Source organism: Oreochromis aureus, linkage group 13, assembly GCF_013358895.1.
Source record: "Oreochromis aureus strain Israel breed Guangdong linkage group 13, ZZ_aureus, whole genome shotgun sequence".
Lineage (NCBI taxonomy): Eukaryota > Metazoa > Chordata > Actinopteri > Cichliformes > Cichlidae > Oreochromis > Oreochromis aureus.
Window position 1 is genome coordinate 14887680 of NC_052954.1, and position 26931 is coordinate 14914610.

At 37.6% G+C, this 26931-nt stretch overlaps 2 protein-coding genes across 2 annotated transcripts in view; one reads left to right on the forward strand and one right to left on the reverse strand.

Moving 5' to 3' along the window:
* Positions 1 to 10461, reverse strand: part of LOC116322746 (collagen alpha-1(XIX) chain) — a 104146-nt gene extending 93685 nt beyond the window's left edge. Inside the window, exons 1-7 of the mRNA XM_031742909.2 lie at positions 10303 to 10461; positions 8662 to 8783; positions 7980 to 8054; positions 7792 to 7891; positions 2908 to 3031; positions 2542 to 2817; positions 234 to 314 (exon numbers count right to left, since the gene is read on the reverse strand). Of these exons, the coding sequence (XP_031598769.2) occupies positions 234 to 314; positions 2542 to 2817; positions 2908 to 3031; positions 7792 to 7891; positions 7980 to 8054; positions 8662 to 8749 (744 nt within the window). The 5' untranslated portion in view covers positions 8750 to 8783; positions 10303 to 10461. The remainder of the gene's footprint in view (positions 1 to 233; positions 315 to 2541; positions 2818 to 2907; positions 3032 to 7791; positions 7892 to 7979; positions 8055 to 8661; positions 8784 to 10302) is intronic.
* Positions 10462 to 21634: 11173 nt separating this feature from the next.
* lmbrd1 (LMBR1 domain containing 1) overlaps positions 21635 to 26931 on the forward strand; it is a 52356-nt gene continuing 47059 nt past the window's right edge. Inside the window, exons 1-3 of the mRNA XM_031742934.2 lie at positions 21635 to 21782; positions 23409 to 23585; positions 24384 to 24447. Coding sequence (XP_031598794.1) covers positions 21717 to 21782; positions 23409 to 23585; positions 24384 to 24447 — 307 coding nt within the window. The 5' untranslated portion in view covers positions 21635 to 21716. The remainder of the gene's footprint in view (positions 21783 to 23408; positions 23586 to 24383; positions 24448 to 26931) is intronic.

Genomic DNA, 26931 nt, shown 5'->3' on the forward strand with positions numbered 1-26931 from the left:
CATTTCTAACTGGGGCCGCGCGTTCTTGTGGATGACACAAAAAACGATTACCAAGAAGCTTAAATGTCTTTCATTTTTTAAAGAATAAAAGTCACCTAATTGATTTTCTTATTTGTGAAATGCATAACAAAACACAAATGTCTTTTTTTTACAGCTCATTACCCCTGAGTCTTTATTGTAAATAAAAATAATAACAATAGTAAGTTGTTTTCTGAGGCGTTAAAGCGTTTTACCTTTGGCTCCTGGAGCTCACAGCAGTTTTCCAGCTCAGCCATGTAAGGGTCACAGTAGATTAGAAATTGTTTCAGTTCAATCTGTGGAGACAATCACAGCATTATTCAACAGTTTCGTCATCTCGTCATGCTCCTCTTTTAACTGACAAATGTCCACACTTCACTGGCTCAGACAGCACAGTTTGTTCACTTGTCAGCTACTGTAGCCATAATGTCCCAACGCTGCAACTCCTGTCGCCTGCAAAACATCTCCAAAGCACCACATTAAAAACATAACATATATTTTTAAAAAGCTTCAACTTCCGCATGACTTGCAACTGGTTCAGAGGAGAATTTGAAACCTATGTTGTTGTTGGTTTTTTTGAGGTGTAGTTACTTATACTATTATCAGTCACAAAGGATAAAAAGTCAGCTGTTAATCCTCCTTAAGCCAAGGTCTATCCAGAGGCACGGCTGACCTAATGGCGAGGCGACCTTTTGTTGTTTTTAGCACTTTGGCCACCTCCGGGGCTGAAAAATGAAGCCAATGCGGAAGTGCCAACAAATGCAGTTCACTGAATAGTCACTTCAGGCTGACTCCAAAAGCAACCCAACAGACTCCAGCGCTAAAGTGCCTGACTTGAATAAACATGAATAAACTCGGTTACTGCTCAGCACAGTAAACATGTTTCTTCTCCAGTAGTGCATTATTGAGTAAAAGTGAACAAATACGCTCTTTTTAAGTAATTTCCCACTTTTGTAAAAGCTGTACAGGAGTTACTTTGTTTATAGGTCACCCATTTGCATTAAAAGTGCTGCTGCTGCTTGAAGTGACAGGTGGGTGAAGACTAGGCTGCTAGTTGTCTGCTAACTCTAGTCACACAGGTGGACGTAACTGGATCTCTGGACTGTGTTTCTGGTGTTGGTAGCCTTTGGATTATTTTTAATTCAGTTATCTGAAAAATGATATGGCTTGCTGTGTGGTTAAACTTTACTAAAAGCCTGTCCAAGAAGTTTTTGCTTCAGTTCTGTTGAGTGAATTTCATGTGTTTCATCTGTTTGTTTAATAGCAGCCCAGTCGTCTACAGATGCAGCTTGCTAACCATTCTTGCTAGTGCTAGCTAAAAAAAAAAAGACTCCCTCCTCTCATGCAAATGATTAAAAAAAGGTGTTGACAGCCAAAAAACAAGCTTTCAAAAGGGATCTTAAAAGCTTACGCTACAGTAGAAGCATCCATCTATTATAGTATGGTGCAAAAGTCATGAGCCACTCTTCTTTGGATGTTGGCTGCTTTTTATTATTATCAAGATCATCCCACATCATCTCATATCATCCCAGTACTTTTCTGCATTCATGATTCCATCAGTTTTGACGAGATCCCCGACACCACTGGTTGAAACCGTGACAGAGCCTCCACCATGTTTTACAAATGATTGTAGACATTCTCTGTTATGCTTTTCCGCTAACCTTCTCCATAAATTTGAACCCAAAAAATTCAAATTTAGATTCATCACTCCATAAGTCCTTTTGCCACTGGCTGCGTTTGTAATTTAGCATAGCTAAGCCTTTTCTCCCTGTTCCTCTTCCTTGGCCATTTCTGTTGAGGCTTCAGTGAACCGTAGATGGATCAACAAATGGGCCAGATGCATCTGTCAGATCTTTGTTGCTTTCCCCCCCTATTTCTTAAGGACATGACTTTCAGATAATGTTCATCTGTTGTAAATAGTTGTGCTTTCCAATTGTCCAGTTTTCTGGTTCTTGGGGAATCACCTTATTGGTGCAAAAACAATATTTATGCCTGTCAAACTGGACTGTTTGACAGGCATTTGAAATGGGGGAAAAAATATGTGTTTTGCACCAATCTGCTAGAAACAAAGTGCCTAAAGATATTTTTTTAAATTGGTTCTTTCCCAAATTGTCCATTATGTGTAGACACAAGATTGTTTTATGATTTAAGTGTCTTGACAAATAAATAAAAAAATCCCCTGAAGTTACAAGGAGTGGACTGAAAATGAATGAAAAAGTATCCAATGTCCAAAGAAAAATTCTGAAAGACCTTCAGAAAGACTGAAGAGCAATTGCTCAAGCCTGTCTCACTGGGAACAAAATATAAAGAAATGAGGAGTGGCTCAAGAGTTTTGCACAGCACTGTCATAAACACATATGTTACCACAGAAGACTTAAACTGATTAAGACGCACCTGACACATGTTTTGAATGTTGTTTGAAAGCAGTAGTGGTGCTTTCATATTGAACATATTGAATAACAAACTGCTAAATATGCAGTTAAGAAAACAAAATGCTCCACACATGTTTATCATGGGACATACATCTACAGGCCGTCCATCCTCTATTCGTGTTGTGATCAGTGTGCGCCCACTGAGGTCAATGCTGGCCCTCTCATCAGTCGCTCTTCTTTCTACTAGCTTGCAGTCCATGTAAATGGAGACGGCGTTGGTCTGTACAGAAATGCTCAGCTTGTGCCACTGGCGATCAAACAGGGCGTGGAGGTCACGGCTTTTAAAAGTGTAGCGGAGAGTGTTCCTCAGCAGGCTCTGGAAAGAAAACTCCACCACCTTCTTGTCGCCGTCAACCACAACAGTTACCTGAGATGTAAAGAAGAGGACTGTCACCGCACCATATCTGTGTAGATACTCAAACTATTACACACAATTAAAATATATATTGGCACTAACCTGACTGCCTCCTGACTGATCAAATATCTGCCAAAGATACCACCGGTCTTTTTTTGTAGTTCTTCTTACCCGCCAGATGGAGACAAGGGAGTACTCACTTGGAAGCCCATTTGGAAATATCAATCTAAAAAGAACATCAGGAACAGTTACATTCCAACAGAGCACCAATATTAAATTTAACATTGAAATAGTCTAAAAAAATTGAATAACAGTGTCCGGTTTAATTTTTCAGTGCAGAATGTAAGGCGGTTTAAAGCTTTCAGGGGCTGAATAATGAACCAGCCAATCAGCTTCAGTGATCAATATAATTTCAGTATCCTCTTGCTGCAGAGACATCCACATAAATAAGCCTGACAAACTTAATTCCATTTAGCTTGATGTATTTTATACAGGCTTCCCTGTCACTCAGATGGATGAGAGCATATAGACATTGATCCAAAGTCACAGAAGTCAATCTTTTACCTCGCTGACATACGACGCACACGCACAGTTACAGAGGGTTTATGTCTATGACCTCAGCCACTCTGTAAAGTCAAATAACACACCTTTCCTTTTTTCCAGCAGAAGAAAAATACACAGAAAAAACTGGAATATATAACAAAAAACAATATCATATTTCAAATCATACCCACTCCCAAATGATTTACATCTTATTCACTAACTCATCGCTCAGCCCACACCCTCACTCTCTTTCTCTATTTTATACGTTGTGCTAAAAAAAACAAAAACAAAAAAACATTATATCCTTCAAAATACTATAACCTATAACCCAACTCCACACTCAAATTAACAGCCAAAAGTGGAAGAGCATAAACATAATAAATCAAGATCAGCAAAAATAATAATAATGCAATGATAAGGTCATTGAGAAGGCAGAGCACAGCCTGGGGGAGGAAGCGAGAGAGAGTGTTTCCTCAGACAGGTTGGAAATTAGTTTTCACTCCAATATATCATCTCCTATTCTCTCAGAGCTTCCTACCCTCTTCTATTGTGTCCCTTGAATTCTTTGAGATTTTTTTGGTGTGCACGGTACATGACTAAAATGATAAATGCGCCAAGTTAAAGCTCCTGAAAAATCAAATGCTTCCGTGAGAGGCCGAGGACTGGGAAGGTCATTTGTTGCCTAAGGGCTAAAGGATTATTTCAGCAGCAATTCAATATCAAAAGTGACGTGGCAATTTATAAAAGTGAGAATCTGAAAATAAATGCAGTGCAGAACATTTTAAGGCTGCACATACAGTACCTATTTGTGCTAAATGGATTACACATCATTATTAAGGAGCGAGAAACATCATGAAATAAAAGAGAATTCTGGGAGCTTTTGTACCACACTTCACATTTCATGTCGTGGTTCATACCATTTTTCACAAAGTTCTTTCAATGGGCTGGCACAGTTCTCTCTGAGAGGCTAGAGGGTTAAAGGTCATGATATTGTGTTGACTGCTATGGCTAAGTGGCTAAACCTGGAGTTCAGGGTTGGTTACCTTGACCACAGTTTAATTATTTGGTAAAATGCTACTCAGCATGATTTAGTAGGTGATAATGAGTGAATTAAAAAAGCAAAAAAAAAGAAGATTTCCATTTATTTCCACTGGTTCACTGCCAAAACAGCTTTTTAAAATCTCTGTATGCGATTACGCCAACCCTGACCTCGTGTTGACTGCCCCGGTGGTTAAGTGGCCAAATGTGGAGCTCTGTGTTACTTGTTTTGAACACTGCTTGTCTGATTCTTTGGGAAAGTGCAACTCTGCATGACTTAGAAGGATTTGCATTCAATTTCCCTAGTACACAGGCAAAACACTTCCACAATATACTGTAAGTGATCCTGCCAGCATTTTCTTTTACAAGTCCCATTTGAATAAACATAATTTGTATTGGCAAATACACTTTGGAACAAAAAGAAATGCGTTCCAGATCGCATTCATTAGTAAATCTTTGTTTCAATGCAAACCTTATAATGACTGTTTACTATAGGCTTGTATTTTACAGTGTGAAGAAGTAGGGTCTGGTTTCAAGCCAAAGCAATGGAACGTCCATAGCAGTATGGGAGAGCAGAGGAAAAACACCTCAGAGTATTACAATAGTTTTGTGTGTGCACAACCATAATAAGAGAAGCACACAAAATCACGCAGAGTAGCACCCTGACACTCAAGAATTACATTCAGAGCTAATTCCATTTTTATAAGGAGTGATCATGTGCTTTCTGGAAACTGTCACCACTCTTGGAACGTGCTTTTGACCGTCTGCATTGCTTGGCTGACACAATGGTTTGACAGAATTATCACAGCAACACCACTTTTCTGGCAGGCAATCTTATGGAAGAGACTTAAGTCTCATGCCTTGTAAGAAATCCTATCCAGGAAGAGTCTTTAAACTGAGCTAGAGGAATCAGATTGCTACAGCTGAAACAATCAAATCTCAAATGCAAGCCTAGTTGGCTCACGTCCTTATCACTGACATTCAATCTCTGCGCAGTTCAAAGTTGACTTAACCGTGTCAGTTTTTACCCTAGATCCATCATTCAAGCGCCAAATGGCTATTACTTCTTTTTCCCAGCGTGAGCCCACCTTTTGTGTTTACGTTCGGTAGGCGAGCTGTTTTTACTGGCATGGATTTGATCTAGAATATGGACATTTTAGTTTGTACAGCCGAGGTGCACGAAGGTAGCTATGGTTTTGTAAGACGAGCTCATCCTCATTCCTATGTGTCAAAGCCACTGGCGTCCCAGAAGTATCCTTTGGCGTTTGTGGTGTTGTGGCAATAGTGAAGCAGCTTCGCGTCCAAATCGTAACATATGGACACTTGGTCAGACGTTTAACGCACTGGCTGCCCTTAAAGCACAATTTACATGTAGGGCAAATGTACTAAAAGGGAGTAATTACTAATTACATGGTTTTGATAGCCCTACATAACCAAACAGCAAATGAATGTGAAAGCAAAGAGGGCACTCTGCAATTTCCCTATTGGCAACCCAGGTAGAACGTAAACTAGTAGACCACAGTAAGCCTGTATGATGAATAAGCTGCCACAACAGTTACAAATTGCTAAAACTGTGGGTTGCTAAACAAATCTCAACATAAGTTACATTATGAAATTTTGCAGTCACATTAAAAAAAGAAGTGCTGATTAAATTCCTGTTTTGCTTGATTTGCATTGTTAACAAAAACACCCAAAAAAAGCTACAGTACCTGCTCGAAAGCAGAACTTGGTACCGATTTGAGCACAGAAATGAAGTCTATTACAAATTCTACTGAAGCTCGAAGAGCCTGAGTTGCTAGATAGTTGAGAATCATTTAAACATATTTAAAATGAAGTCCATAGACCAGCATGCATTTCAGATGCGAGACACAAGTTAGTATATGATCCGAAGAGAGCCAGAGCAGACATAAATAAGCTATAAATATGCTGGGAGCAACTGCAACACTCTGCTTTAATACTCTATGGATGAATATGTGTTGCTTTTTGCCGGGCAAATGTGCTCCCTCACACAAATGTTCCACGAGTGTGTCAGCAGTGATCTATGAACCGTAATGTGTATTGTGCCAAGGAGTGGGCAGAACATCAGCCATATCTACGCATCTATTGCTGCATATGCTGCGAGTGGTGTGAGCAATGTTTTACTGGCTGTGGCAGGGGCACTGGGGCCTCCTGCTTTGTGCAATTGCCCTCGCTTTCCCTCCTCAGCTGACATGCAGTATCACCTGTCAAAGTACTTAGATAATTGGATATGAGAGGGATCGCAGTCCTGCCACTATAACCAATGACACTGTCAGCAGCGTCACCGAGAAGCAGCATCTTCTTGCACTATGGGCCCAGACTGAGTGAAGGGCTGAAGTGAATGTATTTTCAGCTGGTTGACTGAACAGGGAAGCAGATCACAAATCACCTGGCTCAAAGATTTTTTTTTCACCCAGCCAGGGAGGGAGAGGGGGAGAGAGAGGGAGGCAGTAAATGTTTACAGTTGCATATAAAAATACTAAAAATATCCTGCCCTCCTGGAAGAATGACAAAGTGTTCTCTTTCACTGTTACAACCCGAGGACACGAAACAATGAATATCTCAGGATTCATTTTTAAAACCTCAGTATAAGTTATGCAAACCATCGTGCTTTCACTTATGTCCCAGGTCTCATGTGATACAAATGTAAAAAGGGCAATAGGCTTTTATAAATACTATAAAATATGATGCTACTATACACGTCACATCAGCAGCAGCAAGGTGATGCCACATCATGACCCTGCCAGATGACCGGGGAATAAAGGTCTTCAGTAAGTGAATGTGTCATTTACATAGTAATTTTAATATTCCTGTCTTATTATACAAGCTTGGGACTTTTTTTCCCCATTCCTTTATGTCCCAGTTTTTGCCCTTATGAGATTTCAAGAATAAAATGCAATATATATTAATTCTGTTCAAATTATTCCCCATCTACCAGCTCACCTCACTGCTTGCCCTTATTAGCCAAGGCAAATAGAACTATTGCTCTGAGCAGGGTGTATCTGGGTTGCCTCAGTCCAAGCCTTCTGTGAAATTCAGTTATTGCTACACTGTTTATTTTTATTTAGATTTTCTTCAGCCAGATCCAAGAAAGCGAGCTCAAATTCTCATTATGGCCACCACAATAAAGACACACATTAGCAGTAAAATATCATAAGGTCTTGCAATATTTGAGTTATAAGAAATAAGCAGAACTTTATATTTGGAAGATGCACATGAAGGAGCCAGAGAGCAATAGCCTGCAGCCCAGTACTGATCACAGCCTTGGCCACACATTTTTATAGCATGGTTGCATTGTGAGGTTTTCTCCCAGTGAACAATGCGAACATAAATAATGAAGAATGTACACACACATGCACCCCTAGCACAGATGTGAATGCTACCTACTTTGTTGGCTTAATAAGTGGACTGCTTCCTAATCGAAATGATGGCAGGTCTTCTGCGATTGTTCCCTTTCGGAGAAGAAACATTTCTGTGAGATCAAGTCCTGCGGGACAGGATTACAATGCGTTACTAGATTTGAACAAGCCGACGTCTACATCCCCACAAAGCCACCGTGTTCATTCAGTACCTACCTGTGATTTCCAGGGGACGATCTAAAACATCAGAAAACCTGTGTTCCTCTACACTCAGAGGGGGACATGAGCCATCTAGGGGAAAGCAACCGAGAAATTGTTTGTGTTGTGTGCAGATGTTCATTTATATTTTGAAGCACTTTTGACTAGGATTACGGAAAAGACAGTGAATCCATCACAAAATAATTTCCACTGTGCATTTCTTGTCCTTTTTTTAAGGCAAAAGCTTCTTAAGGCGAAAAAACACATCAGACCAGAAAAATCAGTTAAAAGTTGTTTTTGTTTTTTTTCTGTTAATTTTTAAAAGTTTTGCTAGAACATTAAAAAAAAATGAAGAAACGAGAGTGTCAGATCCAATTTAGAGACATGGCTAGATCAGCTTCACAAAAAATGAAATGGAGATCAGCTTTATGCATTTTGATTGTTTTGTAAAATATTTATCAATCAAAAGTTTGGATTCAAGTAAAGTCATTGCAAACAAAAACGGATGAAGATGGATTTGGACACGGACAAATGTCTATTATTATAATAGAGTCTAAATATTTCTGTCTACATCTTCTTCAAATTGACATAATAAAGACATAATAAAAGATCAGAGTAAAATATCACCATCAATCATTTTGTTTTGTTACAAAGAATATGCTGTTACGAGCAAAAAGTTGCAGACAACAAACCCATGTACCTGATTGTTCGCTCACTGCCATCCCCAAAGCGCAAGGAATGGAATTTAAAGTCCAAATGAGAGCAGTCCACCTTAACAAGCAAATCATGGCTCTGGCTCTAGAAAGCAGTCCACCTGAAAACCTGGATGGAAACAGCATGGCTTTAATTTCAGCTTCAGTTTAGTTAAATTAAACAATGGATAAACACACTGTATTACAGAGAATAGCCCAAGAAAACAATGAGCCTCTACCCATTTTATTACAAGCATGCTATTATGTTGGGTAACAGTATCTTTTAATTTATTTGGATTCATGTAGCAATCTAGTGTAGAAAGCTGTCTACATTCAAGTGAGGGAGAAAAAATATACATACATCTGTCACATTCTAATCACTTCTTTTCTTTATTAGAAACATGACTGCATTATGTTATATGCAAGTTGTATTACTGCAGAATTGAATTCAGCACTAACATGTGCCTGATTTTCCTGCTTTACCTAACTCGCTTGTGCATTCAAATGTCCCTAAAGCCTTACTTTGGATTTATTTCCGTCACCATGGTGAAGCTGGCGAGTTGTTCGTTGTTTTGTTCTAATTAAGGTTTTCATACAGTGATGAATTCAGATGTTTATACCGCAGCAGTGTTTACGCTTAGCTATGTTTCTCTTTAAGTTCTGCTTACCCAGCAAGCCAAGCTTCTCCATTTACAGCTTGTAATCCATTCAGTCTGTTCATCTACTCTCCTTTTTTTAATCAATATTCTAAATTATATTTACAGTATGTGTGACAGACTAATTGTACGATGGGTTTTATATGGGATTGGCTTCTTGATCATATTGCCACAGCCTTGATCTTTTATTTATGTAGTACTCAATCAACACTTTGTTCTTCAAGGATATCACATGCGAGTATCAAACCTGGAAACCTCCAGTTACAACTAAGTCCCCTGAACCATTTCACTATGCTGCCAAACAAAATCTTCTGGATTGCTCTCGTGCCATTGCAGAGGCGCCACACATTTTTTGGGTAGTCACACTGGATGGTGAGTGTTTGTTCCAAAGTACAGTCGGTAAAGCACCCTCAACTTTAGTGGGCTTTTCAGACTAACACTTTTAGAAACGACTGGATTGCTCTGCCTGAAAAACTGGTGCGCTGCCAAAATAATGTTGACAGATGAACTCAGAAGGTAAAAGAATTTCGCATGGCTTCTTCAAAGACTTTCAAGGACTTCGAGTTGTACAGGTTAAAAAGAATCTGAATTGATGCACTTGAGGTACTGTGCATGATAAAATCTCATGTTTTATTGTGCTATATTAAAACTATGCATTAAAAGTATGAAGTGACCTCCTAATGAATAAGCAGTTTGGAGGATTTTAAATTTGTGGCAGCATAGTTGCAAAGACTTTATCTATTTCCACCAGCGATGAAAACTCTGAAGACATTCCTAAAAAAAGATCTCAAAAGGCCCTAATACAGCTGCAGCAAATTAAAGTAATTCCAATATCTAGCTTACTAAAAAGGCAATAGAAAGGAGTGCCATACATTTATATATACATACATAATTCCCATCCACCCTTCAAGCCTTCCCCCATTTGATCATAAAGTTTTACATGCAGGCCTACAGTATCATGGCGCTCGGTAATGAAGTGACCATGCCACTTACTACAGCCCGTCTATGCAAGCGTCACAGGCAGTACAGAGGTATCACATTCCGTGTCTGCGTGGAGGAGTAATATTATTCTGGTCATTTCTGCAAATGCATGCAACAGACGCGGCTCTGCAGGCGGACCCTGCTGTCGCAGTTACTCCACACCTTTACACATCGCAGTCATATAATCGAGGTCTGTGCGCGAGTTAAGCTGCAACTTTAAACCCACACGCTCCCCCCGGTGCAGCAGCATGGTACACAGCTGCTCTATATCCGCATCAACTAAACGGACACAGGGGCAGTTTAAGGTAGTTACGCGGCGGCTATGAGCCCGTATGTATCACAGGCACCAGGCAAAACCGTGCGCACTGAAGTTGCTCGATCCATCAGTCATTCAGCCACTTTCGCTCAGAGGCAATAACTCAGTGCAACTATGTAATATTCAAAGAAGCGTGTTTCTATGCGCGACCGCTGATTGGCTGTGGGCTTTTGAGCATTTTTTTTAATAAGTATGAAACGTAGCACTTGATATTCGTTCAGTGTTAAGAATATTACGTAATTTGCTGTTAACAAATAGGCAAATATGGTGCATGTTTACTACTGCTGAGCTGCAAGCAAATCAGAAATAAGCCGTTTCTAAAGCATGGGTCCCAGCACAAGTTACACGGATGAAGCCGGGAGTTTAAGTAGGAAAACAAATAAATAAAATAAAAAAACAAAAACACACTTTCATGAGAAAACATGCAAAATATGCTCGCTAAAAGGGGATTTTCAATAAATTCACACGCTGATTTCTACATTAAGCCGTTTTTTTCTTCTTCTTTTTTAAAATCTTCGTTTACTGTGAAATTAATTTGATCTATAAGTACTTACAGTATCTGACAAAGTTTCCTCTAAGGCGACAACAAAGAAAAAAACCGCGACAAAAGCATAGTCCATGTGTGGATACGACCAGTCCGATTCCGGATTCCAGGACTTGGAAATAAAAGTCACAGTGGGATCGCCAGCCCGATCGCTGTCCTTATTAGTTGCACCGAGTGGCCCTCCCACTCTGTCATTATTACTGAAATGTTCACTGACAGAGAGTTCAGCAAACAAGACCAGCACACAGTCAAACAGCTTTGATATTCAGTAAAATAAATGCCCGGTTGCAGTTCAAACAAACTCTGTTATTAAAAGAGCCAGGTGCGGGTATTACACGGCGTTTGATGTATTATGATTTCATCAAAAATCCCCAATAAAGACCCTAAGCATGTGGCTTACTTGATAGTAAGGTACTTTTATATTAGCAGTAATTAGAATTATCCAAGTCAAGCTTAAAAGTAAATATGTGCAGAATACAAAACGTGTTAACGCGTATTCATGCTGATCCACGCTTACCTGGCTATTCATCACTTTATAAAAAAGACGTTATGCTCTATTATAAAGCAGAATGATGAGCAAGTTTAATAAAGGCAGCTTTCAGAGGCAGTCCCTGTGCTACAGCAACAAACTCAATCCACATACTATTTTAGTTAGAAGACCCAAATGCCATGTTGCAATACTATACTGCTATATGGTAGCCAACAACTTATGTTTCAAATGCAGGTTTGACAGGCTTGTGAGTGTACACTTTATCCAAAACCTAGTGAGGGTTTGCTCATGTTTACCACTGTCTGAACAGAGTTTCGTCACATCCATATTATTGTAATCTCTTTTAAAAAAGAGCTGTCTTAGTTAAAAGTGTTGGTTGAATTAAAACTACTTAGTATCCTAAAGTTTTGTTTAAAGAAAAAGGTCAAGGCACCTGCTCAATACAAACAGGTGTTCAAGATCCACACATGTAATTGTTTAGACAGATGATTTTCGTGCACCCTCCCCTTCACCACAGGGCCACACACTCCGAGATACACATTCAAGCATTGTGCTAAAAAGAAACCGAGACAAGGGCTCGAAAGAAATGAAAATTCAAATGAAGCAGATGGCTATATTTCTTTGTTTTAGCACAAACATTTCTTTAGAGCTCCTGTAGTTCTTTTTATTTTGAATCACTATAAGAAATTTTCTCATCTCATGCTTAAAAGTGTTACTTGGAGTCACAAGAATCCAAATGTTGGAAAATTGTTTTGTGACTGTTAACCCCCCTCCACCATGATTTTTTTTAATGAACTGATTTATTTTTAATCAGAAACAGGCTCTGTACCACCTCCAGTATATGTGTGTGTGATTTGGGTAAACTTACTCTTAAAGTAAAACCAATAAATAACAAAATAATGAAAATGACAAGGAGCCTTAATGGCCCTCAGGATACACAGATACTCAGATATACAATCAGTCAAATTGAATGTAAGCTCTTTGTTTTCAATGTTTCTATAACAATATTGTATTATTTATAACAATAATTTGGTCCTACTCAGGAAAAATGGTTGTTGCTGTGGTAACCTAAAGGTGTTACTACTGGCAAAAGCATATATACATTCAACTATTGCACTATTTTTTTGTGAACTGCACCAGTTGCAAACAAGATTATTGCATTGCCTAAACTTATGTATGTGTTGGTGGAGCTGAGAAATACAATCCACTGAATGCTACATCCATTACAATAAGGAAATAATACAGTTTACAGTTAAACAATTATGTGCATACACATAAAATGTAACCTTAAATATATAGAATGAATCCACTGTTAATTACTCAGGTAATGTCTGGATTGGATACCTAATTATTGACCAGATTAGAGATTACAAATGAGGTCAAGAACTTTTAATAAAAGTCCAGCATATTCTGCTCCACCATCTTTGCTTGCAAAGTAATCCTCTACTCGCAGTGCTGTGAAAAGCCAAGCTGTTGCTGGGTTGCTGCTCTGTGGGCAAAGACAGATTGTGTGTGGTGTATGAGGTTGGGATTTTTCTTGTGCTATCCTAAAATCCTCAGTAAATCATAAGCTGTCAAAACTTTTCAGAAGCATTTCTTTGGGAGCTCCAATGAAATCTGCTCACGGTATTGTCTGCAGATTATCCAGAGTAATCAGGACATAATTTCAAAAAGACACATTGCTGCTGATGTTTTTGTTTTGTCTGTGAGGAGTCCATATTAAATTCTTGTCACCTTTCCTCTAAAGCATTACTGAGGTAAACACAGAATTCTCAACAGGTTCCCGGATATAAATATTTTTCTCCATTAAAAATTGAAAACCTGAGGTTTTGCTGTAAACAGACACCTGGTCATCACTTTGGTCATCATGTTGACATTTATCCCCATTTAATATATCTTCTGTATAATTTTTAAAGAATAAAATGCATGCAACATGAACTGAGATACATGAAAATAATTTATCAGTTATTAAGTCACTGTCATTTAAAACTTGGAATACAAAAGCATTGTTTTTTTTAAATCATAAGAGAATATCCCTCTAGACCTTCTTATAGTTCTGGAGACTTGCCCTTTGAAATATTTTTTCCTGGCATTTCAGCTTTAATAGACAGACTGGAGAGTCAGATAACAAGGGAAAATCGGGGATGTGGCAGGGGACAGATGCGCATGCTGATTCTGACCCCAAGATATTAGGTTTACATGTTTAGTGCCCTTAAAGATAATAATAATAATAATAATAAAAAAGATTCAAAGACATTTGACAGAAAACGCCCTTTTAGAGATTTTTTAACCCCTGTGGTTTCCAGAGACTGTGTGCTCAATCACAGTATATGACCTAATCTACTGTTTTACCTGCAAGAGATGGTGTGGGTGGTTTAGGAAGATGACAGCTGAAAGCCATTTCTGCCTCATAAAAATGATTAATGTGTTATCATAAAAATGCAACAACAACAAAATGATAAACTAAATTTGTCTTTTGCTTCAGTTTCAGTGATTTTTCATATCAGATGAGAAATAATGTTCTCAATTGCAGCCTAGCCCCACAACTCACAAATTCTTACATTTTCACCTAATGATTGTAAAAACTTTCACACAACTTCAGTTTAAAATGAACTTAAAATAGGAACTGTTCTATAACAAAGGTTCTGGTTAATTGCTTTTACTTCATAAAGGAATTAAGAAAAGAAAAGATCCACACCCATATCATTAATTTTGTAGGGTAGCTAGCCAAAAAAACTACTTAAATTTCCACAACTGTATATTGCTTACATATATTAATCTACACAGCTTTAAGTATCATAAAATCGCTCAATTATACATGGTGTACCTTGTACTAAGATAGACTAGCTAACTACAGTAACAGGTGAAAACACTGGAGTCTCTAGCTTAACCTTCACCCTTTTGTCAAATCCCTCTAAGTTTTAACCTAGAGAATTAGCGAGCTACCGTTGGTTGCTAACAATGACAAGCTGTGTAAACAGTGCACCCATGCCCAGCGGTCAAACGTGCTGCTTGAATATATTCTCTTATGTTCCAAGAATAAGGACTGAGCTGGCATAATTTTACCTTTTAACATTATCTAAACTGAAAAACATGAACTCAAATTGTTAGCAACACTTACACAGGGCTAGCTTACAGTTAGCTATAAAACTTAGATCATTAGCATCTCTTTCCTTTATTTTTTGTTAAGTAGCTAGCTTATTACTTGTTACATTTTTTCAAAAGATTGCTGGTGATTAAGGCAAAGAAATTTTCTTAAGAATAGGAATTATATTTTTCTCAAATTCATTTAATTGTACAGACTATACAAAGTGCAGGTAAATGATCAGGTTTTAAGGTGCTTTTACTACTAAAACATGCTTCAATATTTTTAACAAATCTGGTCACCATAACGTCTATATGTGCTAATTAAATTATGGAATACATCTAACTTGTGGTAAGCTTAATATTAGTATGGTTAAGGACATAATTTTTTTCTTAATTTAGGTAGTGTTTCATTACTCATTTGAGGGTGAAAAATTGGGGGGTTATTAATGACAGAGCAATATTCTTACCAATTCCTCCTACACACACATATTTACGTGTAAATGTAGTTTGTAAACAAAACAAGACAACAATTTACTTCTTAAAATCTTTTTCTGATTTGCCCTAATACAATATAAATGCACTGAATCTCAAAATAATCTTACAGTACTCTCCTCTTTGTGCGTACGTGTTTCTGCCTGTGTCTGTTTTTCATGGATATGCACATGCATAACCTCAGCAAATACTATTGTTTTGTCAAGCACCTGTTTGCTTTGAATATAATACTAATCGCTGCTCTGATCCTTCATTCATTTCACTCTTGTTAAAGTGGTATAAGGGCAAAACACCTGCCTGTTTTACAAGATGATTAACTAAATTGACATATGGCAAAGCACCAGACAAAAACATCATATTGTGTGTCACTAATCTGTATGCAGACATAACCATTGATGTGTACCTTTCACGTGCACATAAAAATCACAGAAGCCATTAAGGAGTGTGTTTATCATTTCTGAGAGCTCACCTGGGCATGAAAGCTTCCAGTATGCAGACAAAAAAGAAAATGAATAAAAAGATACAATAACGTGTCAGTTTTGCCTAGAGCTATAGATCTGTGGGGTATTTTTGTAATATGATCATATAATTGGCTTGCGTATTGAAAGTAGTGAAAGAAAATCAGTTGGTTGCAAACTGACTGTCTGCTGTCTGAAGTTGGGCTTTAATGTGGTACATACAACCAGTAGGCATCAGAATTTTAAATTAACTACTCCGATGTTATTATTACACCAATGGCATTGCATTTGACAAAAAAACATTAAACACTGGAAAATATTACAGTGTATTGCACCTACTTTGTTTGTATATGCAACATTCTGCTTTGCAATTGTGCACTTTCTTATATGTCTGTATTGTGAATTTTCTACAGCCACTGAGTCACTTTACATAAATTTGCTTGTGATGGCCAACTTTATAATTTGCAAATGATACACACCCTCTGTCTAGGTTAGAGTAAGCTAAAGACAAGAAACACTCAGCATTATAAAACTGACTATACACGCACGTGCATTCTGGGGCCCCTTAGTACCAGCTGAGGATCATTTAAATACTACAGCCTACCAGAGCTGCTGACTATGTCTATCCCTTTATGACCACAGTACCTATCTTCTGATGTCTGCTTCCAGAAGGATAATGAACCATGTCACAAAACTCAAAACATCTCAAACTGTTTTTTTGAACCTGACATTGAGTTCACTGTACTCAAATGGATTTCACAGTCAGCAGGTCTCAATCCAACAGAGCACCTTTGAGAATAAAGAGAAGAAAAAGACCTTGTTCATCTATTATTACATAAACTTGATGAGATTTCCCATTTTAAATGGACTCTTTCATTCTAAATAATTTAAGATTTTTAATGGAATATCTATATTGGCATACAATGGCCAATATCCCGTGTCCTAGTGACACACTGTACCCTAATGCAAGTGCATCATAGTAAAAGAGTGATCGATAACAACGATAATAACAATGTGATAAGTCAAATGAATACATTTGTATATATACATATATACAAATATATTTTGTAGAACAAGTTTGAGAAGAAAGACAAGAAAATACAGCACTGCCTAGCAGAATGACTTTAGGAAGTTAGGTGAAGGAATACAAAGAGCCAGAACACCTGCAAAGAAGAAGGCGGTGCTTGATGAATGGGACAAATGCAGTACTTTGATCCAGGAGAGTAGATGTAATGTGTGGTTTTTTCACTGTTTAATAAGATTTAGGCAACAAAACTATATGTGGTCAGGTTAAGAGGTCAGGAAATAACGTGTTTTAACTTTATGCCAGAAGATTTCAGAACAGCTGCCTTTAGTTATTCTCCAAACGTTTCCCTCAAGCTGTAAACCTATGACCTCACGACGGCATGGCTGGTCTATAGCGATGAGAGTGATGAAGCGACACTGATAATAATTTAGCAAAATAACCAACAAAGCTATAAGACCATGAGCTCCACCTGTTTTCTGACACAATAAGGAGGAGACTTCAAAGTTTATAGGGAAACAAAGACTATTTTGGCAGCACGCCTTGTGTTCTTCAGATGAATAATAAATGTCAGAATCAGAAGAAAGTGGATGATGGGTGAATGTGATGCTGTAATTTAACTGAAGCTGAAGAAAAAAGGGGAAAGGAAACAGCTACTATTATAAAATCAAAATACATATTAAAAAGAAAACTGCTTAACTGACAGAAGTGTGAACAATTGCTTTCTTTTTTCTTTTCTTTTTTTTTTTTAAACAGCAAGCCCACTTTTAATAGAATTTGGTAGATGGTCTCCATTGGGGCACATTGCCAAGCAGCACTAAATAAAGGCATTTGCAGTTTTGAAAGGTTGCATGAATTAAGCAGACCTATATACCTTCCCTGTGCAAGTGAATAATGGGTAGTGAAAAACTTTCATTAGTTTAATTAAAATTCAGGGGCATAAATGAAGCTTAGATATAGGGCTATTGATTTTAGTGAGTTGAATTTATAAGTGTCCAAACCAGTAGTGACCAACTAATTAACTGGTAAGAATGTTCTTCATTACAATTAGTTGCAGGCTAATTTCCTCAATACAACAGATAGCTGGTGCTCATAGAAATGTATTATTTTCACTCTCTGAAACGTTAGAGTCTCAATGTCACCATAGGCTGCTCCAGTGTTCCCCTTGCAAAAGTAATTACTCAAGTAATAATTTAATTTTGCTACAGTAATTCCATACACTGTGAAGCATGGCTGCACATTCCTTGCCTATTGTAATTTAAGAAACAATATAGCTCATAAATGGAATAGATTTATTTTACCTATTGCACTTAAATTGTGAAAAGGGAGCCAGAATGAAAAGATGAAAATTCTTTATAGTGAGATAGCATGGGTTTCTGCATGCAAGATAAATTTGATAGGAACTGAAAGAAATGGTGAGTAGCCTGGCAGAAAAAAGAAAAAAAAAAATCCAGAGCACGTGTCACAACTCACACAGAGTCTAGAGTCTGGAAAAGTTTATATAGTCCCACCACTGCACAAGTTTGGAGCCCACAGTCAGCTGCTTTGAAAATGTCAGTGACATGGCTTTTAGGAAGTTAAAGCTACTCTAGTCACTGACATGAAAATAAAATGAAAAACACTCTTAAGTAACACCAGAAATAACCAGTTGTTTCTGTTATTACATAGATATTACAGGTAGAAAAGTAGATATTTACTGTATGTATTTCTGAAGCTTAGGTAAAAAAATTCAACAAATGTCAGACACATAATACAGACCAACGTAAGCGCCTATATGAAGGTAATGTACACATTCAAGTTACCAAAGCCAAGAAATAAAAAGAATAAGCTAAGCACATCATAAAAGGCACTCATCCAGTGAGCCACTGATCAGACGTATACTCTATACTAAAAGTACTAATCAAATTACTTTGGTGGAGGTTAATTAGCTATATGAATCTTTACTGAAAATACACTTAGCTTAGGGAATACTTTCAGCACAGTGACTATGGTGGTGTGGAGCACTGCAGTATACAATTAGCAGGTATACTCCAAAGATAGGCTCTACAAGGGAATGCAGCTTCAAGTGCACTGCACCCTCATTTCTAAAGCCACACTTCCTCCCGTTCAGCTAATTTAATGGTTAATGAACCAGATAAGTTTTCCAAATATACTGGACCAGTCCTGAATGCAAATTATGCCGCATAGCAGTCTGAAAATGCACCAGCTCATAGCTGCTATTTGATATTTTACAGACTATTCTTTGTACCAGAAGAGCATTTGGAGATAAAAAAAAAAAAAAAAAAAACAGAAAGCAGAGAAAAATAAAAATAATGGGATACAAAGAAATTATATAATTTCACAACAATATTTAAATAGCAGTCTCCCAGTTCAGCTTACGTCCCATAACTCAAGGCTGAGACAACTGGATAGCCTATTTGCCCCTCAAGTAAGCCAAAGTGCCTGTGTGGTTGCCCCACACAGGGTTGGGTTGCCCCATAAGCTAGCAAAGGTGTTACATTGGTGAGTCTTAACGAAATACATTCAGAATGTAAATATAACTATAACATAATAAGAATAGAGGTGTTACATCTTTTTAATCTTCCCGCTAGAGCAGGATACTGTCTTACATGAAGTAGGCAAAGGAATATGAATATGAGAGGTTAGAATGAAAAGATTTCTGACAAAAAGAACAAATAACTAGCAACGCTTCATGGGCATTTAAATTACTCTAACTATTGCAGACTGCCTGTGTTTGTATCAGTGATGAAACACACTGCGCTGGAATCGAGTTATATAACAGCACAGATTCATTGCAGCCATTCATATTGAGATTCTTCAGCATAATGCATCCTCTTACTGAGTGTTTGGTGGTTGTTTTCCTTTCAGAACATCACAGGCCAACTTGAGATTTTCCCTTGAGAGTGCCTTTAAGAAGATTTAATTGTATATAATGGTGGAAAGTAGTTGTTGACTGACTGACCTTCTGCTAATGAGACAGGTATTGTGTTGTAATGAATAATCTCTGGTAAGAAGGTTCTTGTGCATTTCTGTTTTACTTCATGTGCTGCATTTAAAAGTGTAAAAAATACTCCACTATATCACAGGAAGTTACTTTGTTTTGTTTTAAACAATTGATCGGTTTATAAAATACTGAAGGCTGTGAACTTTTGCATTATGGACAATGAGTACATAAGCTATTATAGTTAGAATAGCCTGACCTCGACTTCAGCAGCATTAGCAATTCTGCTTTCAGGCAATATCGATCTAATAATATACAATCTATCAAATGCCTGACATTACTTAGTTTCCCTTTTGCCGCCAGAACAGCTCTGTTATGTCAGGCCACAGACTTTGGCCCTCTGGCAGTGTTCTGTGGTGTATGCCGCCCGATTTTGGCACCAAATCATTTGGGTTCTGTAGTTTGCTGCAGGAGTATGTTGCTGTCGGGGAGTGTCGTTGCCATCGGGGTGTGGTTGGTTTTGAAGCAATGTTTGGGTGTATGGTGCCTGTCAAAGTGACATACAGTACTGTTTAAAAGTCTCAAGCTACTCCTCATTTCTTTCTATTTTGCCTCCAAGGAACCAGACTTTCTTCTAAATTTTTTAAAGTGATCTTGAGCAGTAGTTCTCCAGGACATCTGAAGGTTTTTCGAAAATTTTCATTGGACACCAGCTGCTTTTTCACTGCAGCGTGTCCTTAAAAAATTGGTAAATGAAGAACAAAAAAGAAGTGGCAGGTCTAAAAAAAATATCTTCACTAGATAAAAAGTGAAAATCATGCTCTTAAGAAAAAGGAAATTAAACTCCGACATAGGACCTGAGAGATGCATCTAGGCCTTGAGTTAATCCATCTACTGTTTGCTGAAGTCTCATCAGAAATGGTATCCAAGGAAAGTTGGCTGTTGAGAAGCCATTCTTAAAACTGGGAAACAGGCATCCCAAACTATACAAGAACTCAAGAGGGACACTGGCAAGTCTTGACAGCCTTCTGTAAAATACTGTGGAGGCTCTATCATAGCTCTATCAGCCAGTGGTGTTCAGGATCTTGTCAAAATTGATGGACTGATGAATGCAGAAAAATACAGTCAAGTAAACGACAATGACCCCCAAACACACTGCCAATGCAGTGAAAGTATACCTGGAAAGAAAACCACACAATGGAACAAAATCGTGGATTGGCCTCCCCAGAGTCTGGACCTCAACAATTCTTAAGCAGTGTGGGATCATCTTGACAGAGAACAGAACAAAAGGCAGCCAACATCCAAAGAAGAACTTTGAATGTCCTTCAAGAAGCCTGGAGAACTATTCCTCAAGACTACTTAAAGAAATGACAAGAAAGCCTGTCAAAGAAGGGTGAGGCTGTGCTGAAGGTTAAAGGTGATCATATTGGCTTTTCAAATTCACTAGAATAGTATAAACTGCTTTTTGTCTTACATGCTGTATTCCTATTTATAAGACCAGCAGTAAAAAAAATTGCTGCCAATATTTCCCATTTTACTACCAAAATATACAAAAATGAGTTAGCTCAATACTTTTCCAAAGTACTGCACATTAATGTCAGAATCCAAGTCTTGTGGAACATCGCAATGTACTGTAGCAAGATGATCAATGCTAACCCCTTCATTGTTGATGGAAGCCATAAATAGCAGCAATAACAAAACGCCAGAAATTCAGTTAAAAGAACATTTAGTTGAACATTCAGTCTTTTTAAAGTTAAAGGCAATATTTTTCTTGTTCAATACTTTCCTCCCTCGCTGATGGGAGTTTTACAAAACTATACAGATGATACCCACAGCTTAAATATTCATTCACTCACTGCGTGTTTTGTGTTGCTTCTAGTCAAGAAGCAGACTAGACGTGTTGTATTTTATCACACATACATAAATTCTGCACATCACGATAAACATCTACGATTATCACTTCAGCATGGACGCATGAACGCGCTTCCTGCGGAGACGTCACGGTCAGCTGCCAGTCTCTCCACCGCGGTGACGTTAACAGGAGCACGTGGGTTTGTTATTGCAGGAAGTGAAGATGGCGGCTCAGTCGTTGCTAACAGAGTCTGTGCTCGGGTGGTCTATTTTCACCATTATACTTTTGGTAAGCAAGCACGACTTTACGTAGTCGCTTTATAAAGTAGTGGAGCGGTAAACCGTTAGCCCGAGTTGTGCTAGTAGGCGAAGTCGTTGCTTTAACATCGGAGTTAATCGGCGCAACATGGCTACAGCGCATTAACGCCAGCACTGTCTTTGGCTTTAGCTAACATTAGCCGTGACACACTTACAGGCTGTCGCCCTATAAGAGGCTTTCAGTGAACTGTTTATAACATTTTGGTGTTGCGTACAGTTAGAAACATTGGAATTGTTAAACACCACTTTGTGGAGAATAGGGGTCTGGTATTGTTACTTAATTACATAAAAATGTAACATCCACGGTTAGATCTTTCCTGTATAAAAACACCCAGCTGTACTGTAAAGCGTCTCCTTGTTTTTAAACGCAGTGTTTTTATTACGAACAAATAAGTGTTGAAAGTGGAAAAACTACATTAACCAACCTTAACCAAAGACAACTATGTAGAGTTTTCTTCCCCCCGTAGCAAGACATAAATTGAGACTTCTGTAGTAGGCTACTTAAATGAACGTCTTCAAGTTGTTCAGCTTGATAATCTGCGGCCCATTTTAGCCCTCATTATCCCAAATGTCATTCATACCCACATCACATGGCTAAATTACAAGTCCTCCAGAAGAATGGCTGGATGCCAATAAATTGCTCTGTTTTTCTGCCCAGTACTAAGCAACCCTTTTATTTCAGACCTCTCAATGGGTCTTATTTGGATGCAGAGCCTTTCGCTATTACCTGGCAGAGCAAGCAGCCGGAGGCGTAAAGCTGTGGGCCTTTAATTGATCCTGTCTGCGAATGGCAGCCCTTAAGCTGAAGGGGCAAGTGTTTGCAGTGTCCTCACCTCTTAAAGCACATGTGCCTGGAATATGACCTTGTCATTTTGTAGCCCATTTATTGCTTCTTTGTCTAATGAGCTTCTCTCCCATTACAATGTCAATCCCTCTCCTGTTCGTTTTTTTCCCTTTAAACGTTGAACAGCATAATAATACATGTATATGTTATTACTTAATTTAAACAATCTTTTAAAAAGTTTACCACTCGTATCACCTTTCCAGTAAGTCTGTTTATTTTGCTTCTTACGAAATGAAGACTTTGTGTTATTGCCTGTCACTCTGAGAAGGGAGTATGATATAATCGGATCAGCTCCTCCGGAACACCTGCAGTCAGGCTTTTAAAGTTACATAATGCCCTACTTGTTGTTTTAATACTTAGATTTCAGTTGTTTTCTTTTTGTGTTATAAATGGTGTGTTTTAAACTTCAAGGATATATAACACTACAAAGGTAGACTTAGTTGCCGGGGTATTGTATTGAGTAGCATAATTTTACTGATTTCCAACCTCTAGTGTGTTGCTTGTTTGCTTCAGTTTGATTTTTATAAACCCTGTTGACATTTTCCAAATTAAATGCAAATGCCACCTTGTACTGCATATAGTTGATTGAATTTACTTCTGGTTTTTTTTGGCTTTACATGTAATAGAGCTCTGTAAGCCAAAACGTATTTTTACTGCTCTGTTATTTATTTTATCTGTTACTCGCGATCACATTATTAAACCTGTGTTTTATTTTAATTACTGTTGGATTGTTTTTTTTTGTTTTTTTTTTAGGTAATTCTTGTGTTCTGTTGGATCTACATTCGGAAATTTCAAAGTCGGCGGGAGAGTGAAGTTATTTCTACTATCACTGCAATATGTGCTCTGGCTATTGCTTTGATCACATCTGCACTTCTACCAGTGGACATATTCCTTGTTTCTTTCATGAAGTATCCCAATGGTACTTATAAGGTTAGTATTTTGTTCTTCAACCTAAAATCTAAATGCATTTCTCAGTTGTATTTTTTTTGTCTTATTGTTCCATTTGAATAAAGTCACCAGATAATTTGTTAGGTATATGTTGCTAGTGCAGGATTGGAACTTCTTTTGCCTTCAGAGCTACCATGAGTCCTTTGGGCACAGATTCAGGCAGTTGATAGAAACATTCCTCAGAGATTTTAGTTCATATTAACATGATGGCATCGCACAGTTGCGGGTTTGTTGTCTGCACATCAGTGAGTTGCTCTTTTTCTTGTCATTCTGTATAAACTCTGTGAGATTGTTGCAGATCACCACCAGCACGTTCAATATCACTTAAATCCCCTTTCTTGCCCATTCTGATGCTCAGTTTAAACTTTAGCCGGTTGTCTTCCCCATGTCTGAATCGCTAAAGTAGCTGGCATGTGATTGGCTAATGGGGTATTTTTGTTAATGAACAGTTGAATAGCAGTTGAATAAAGTGGTCAGTAGGTGTAAATTTACATCAAGATCTGCAATATGTTCAGTGTGTTTAATAATATTTTTGTTTGAACATTAGGTAATTTGTTGCTTTGTGTGATTGTAAGCTGCTACCGAAATCATTCATCAGTGCAATATTTTTTCTTTTGTCTCAGGCTTAATTTTTATGGTATTTATTTGTGCTGTTATTCTAAATACATTTTTTGCGAACTATTATTGCAAACTGTTTTCATTTATTGTTATGCATGAGTCATGAATCAGCCTTGTTACAAATGTAAAAATTAATATTCACAATTGGCTTTCTCATGGCAGGAATGGGCAGCAAACAATGAGACAAGAGGGCAAATTGAAGATACTGTGTTGTATGGATATTACAGTAAGTATGTTTTTTTTTTCATAGTTTATGTGGGTAATAAACTCAGACAATGAAAATTGTCAAAATTTATGTCATTATGTGAAAATAAAATATAATAAAGACTTAAAACATAAAAGGATTATTAACTGCGCGGCGGTTAAGTTTGCATTGTTTTCAATGTTTGCTTTTGAGTTATTTACTTTTCTTACATGATTATAAGTGTGTTACGTCATTATTTTGATCTTATCTCTGCTTTGATTTGAATGAGGTGCCGGTTCAATTTTAATAACACCTGGGGCCTGTCTCATCTATGCAGCAGTCCTAAAGGGTTAGCAGTCTAACTCTGGAAATCACACAGGCTCTTTGTTTCCCACACTGGTGACTCATTTTCACACAGGGCATCTCTCTGTAGTAACTTCGATTGCAGAGCTTACCTGCTCTGAAGCTGCTTTAGTCAGGCTGTGACTTCAGGATATATTTAAAGCCCAAACAATAGCTAACTGTTTCTAAAGCATCATCTGGCCTTTTTAAAGACCAGCATTTCATCACAAATTCAGCTGAATTCAAATATGAGTTTTTGTCACAGAGTTATGTTGAAGAACAAAAACAATTTTACATGATTATTCTGTAAATCAGATCAAACATTTATTGTGTTTCTGGGCAATATGCCAGTGTTGGTCATTAAAGAAAGTCGTATCTGTTAAATAGCACTCCACTTAGGTTTGTCCTTTGTAGCAATAAACAAATTGAATTTACTGTTACAAATTAAGTGCCTTTCCAATCATTTGGTTCCATAACCCTGGGATTTTTAACAACGTAAGAGTTTAAAATTAGGTAATTTATTTAGTAAATTTACATACTTGTGTAATGTCATAGTATTTACTTTAATAGCATATGTTTGTAATACTTTAATGTCCCTGTTTCACTGGGACCAAGTTCATAATGTATTAAATATGCTGCTTGCTGAGTTGGTCATACATGCCACTGCTTTTTGGTTACCAACTCTTCATGTAAAATGGCAGGAATTGACAGGAAGGGTGCTTACAAGTTGTTAAACAGGTTTACAAAACCGGTCAGTCTGTGATGAAGTCACATGACCGTATGGACCATTTCAATAAGGATGTGATGCATACATATACTTTAACTACAATCTTCAAAAGCAAATGTTTTTCCAATTGCTGCTTGACAGTATTTCAGCTAAACAACACCTGATGTGTGATATTTTTTTTGTTGCATAATGTGTTGTATATTTTCAGAGGCATTTTAGCACCAGGACTTGATGTTTTAATTGCGGCAGGATGTAGTTTTAGGTTTCTAGCTGGCTGGAAGCCTTCTAGCTAGAAGGCCTTCCTTGATAAAGACATTATCTGGATGGTAATATATGTTCCTCCAAAACTTGATCATTTAGCATTAATGATGCCTTCACAGATCTGCAATTAGCCCATTCCATGTGTCCTTTGCTGTCTTTTGAAATGTGCTTGAATAACTAGCTGGATTAGTGTCTGTCATCTCTGGCAGAGAAAACTAAGTGTCCATGATTTAAAAAAAAAAAAAAAAAAAGCTTAAAGCTTTAGTCATCCAACAGTGAGACTGTGTTCTACTTTGCTGCAGTTCATCTTAAATGAGATAAAGTTCAGAGGGTCAGAAGCTCTCTCTTAGACGCATAATGACTTAGTAGTAATGACAGTAGTACTCCACATTTGTAGTGTGACAGTGGGGGATAAAGTCACAGTGCACATCCGTGTGAATGCAGCCAAGCATCCTTCTCACTTGATGGCTTGGTCACTGCACACTTGTCCATGGCAGAGTACTGTCCTCTCGGACAGAGACCAAATCTAATCAACACTGATAATTCTTAGAATGAAGGCTGACTAAGCTTGATACAGGAGTTGATGTCTGATTTCAAGTTTGAGGTACATGAAAATGATGAGAACCTCCAGGAAGTGACTCAAACTTGGCAGGAGTGCTGTAAGTGGTGCACAATGAAAAAACTTTGAAGGGGATAGCAACCGGATTTAAATTATTTTTAGTTTATTGCTTTTTATGAGTGGAGATGTAAATTTTTTGATTTCTTAGTTATGGCTTTTTTCATGGCAGAGATTTAAATTGCAGTTATGAATGCAGTGAAACTCTCTACTTTCTGGTATTAATTTCAAAAGTGGATTTTTAATGCAGTTCCACCTGAGGGCCTCACAGATATTTAATATTACTTTTGAAGATAAGTCTTTGCAGACACTTCTCTGGATACTCTAAATCTTTTCAATATTATGTACCAATACATTTTAGAGTTTGGGGTTACTGTATTCCCACTATTATATTCATAGTGGAATTGACATTAAGGATGGCACAAAAGAGAACCTGTTTGTTTCAAAAAATAAGATGATTATAATAATAATTTAATTATTATATTTTGGGGGATTTTTTTTTCTTGCATTCTGTGTATTAATCCAAAACCTACAAAATCTGCAGATAGCTTGATGACCGATTATTCAACAGTACTTCTTT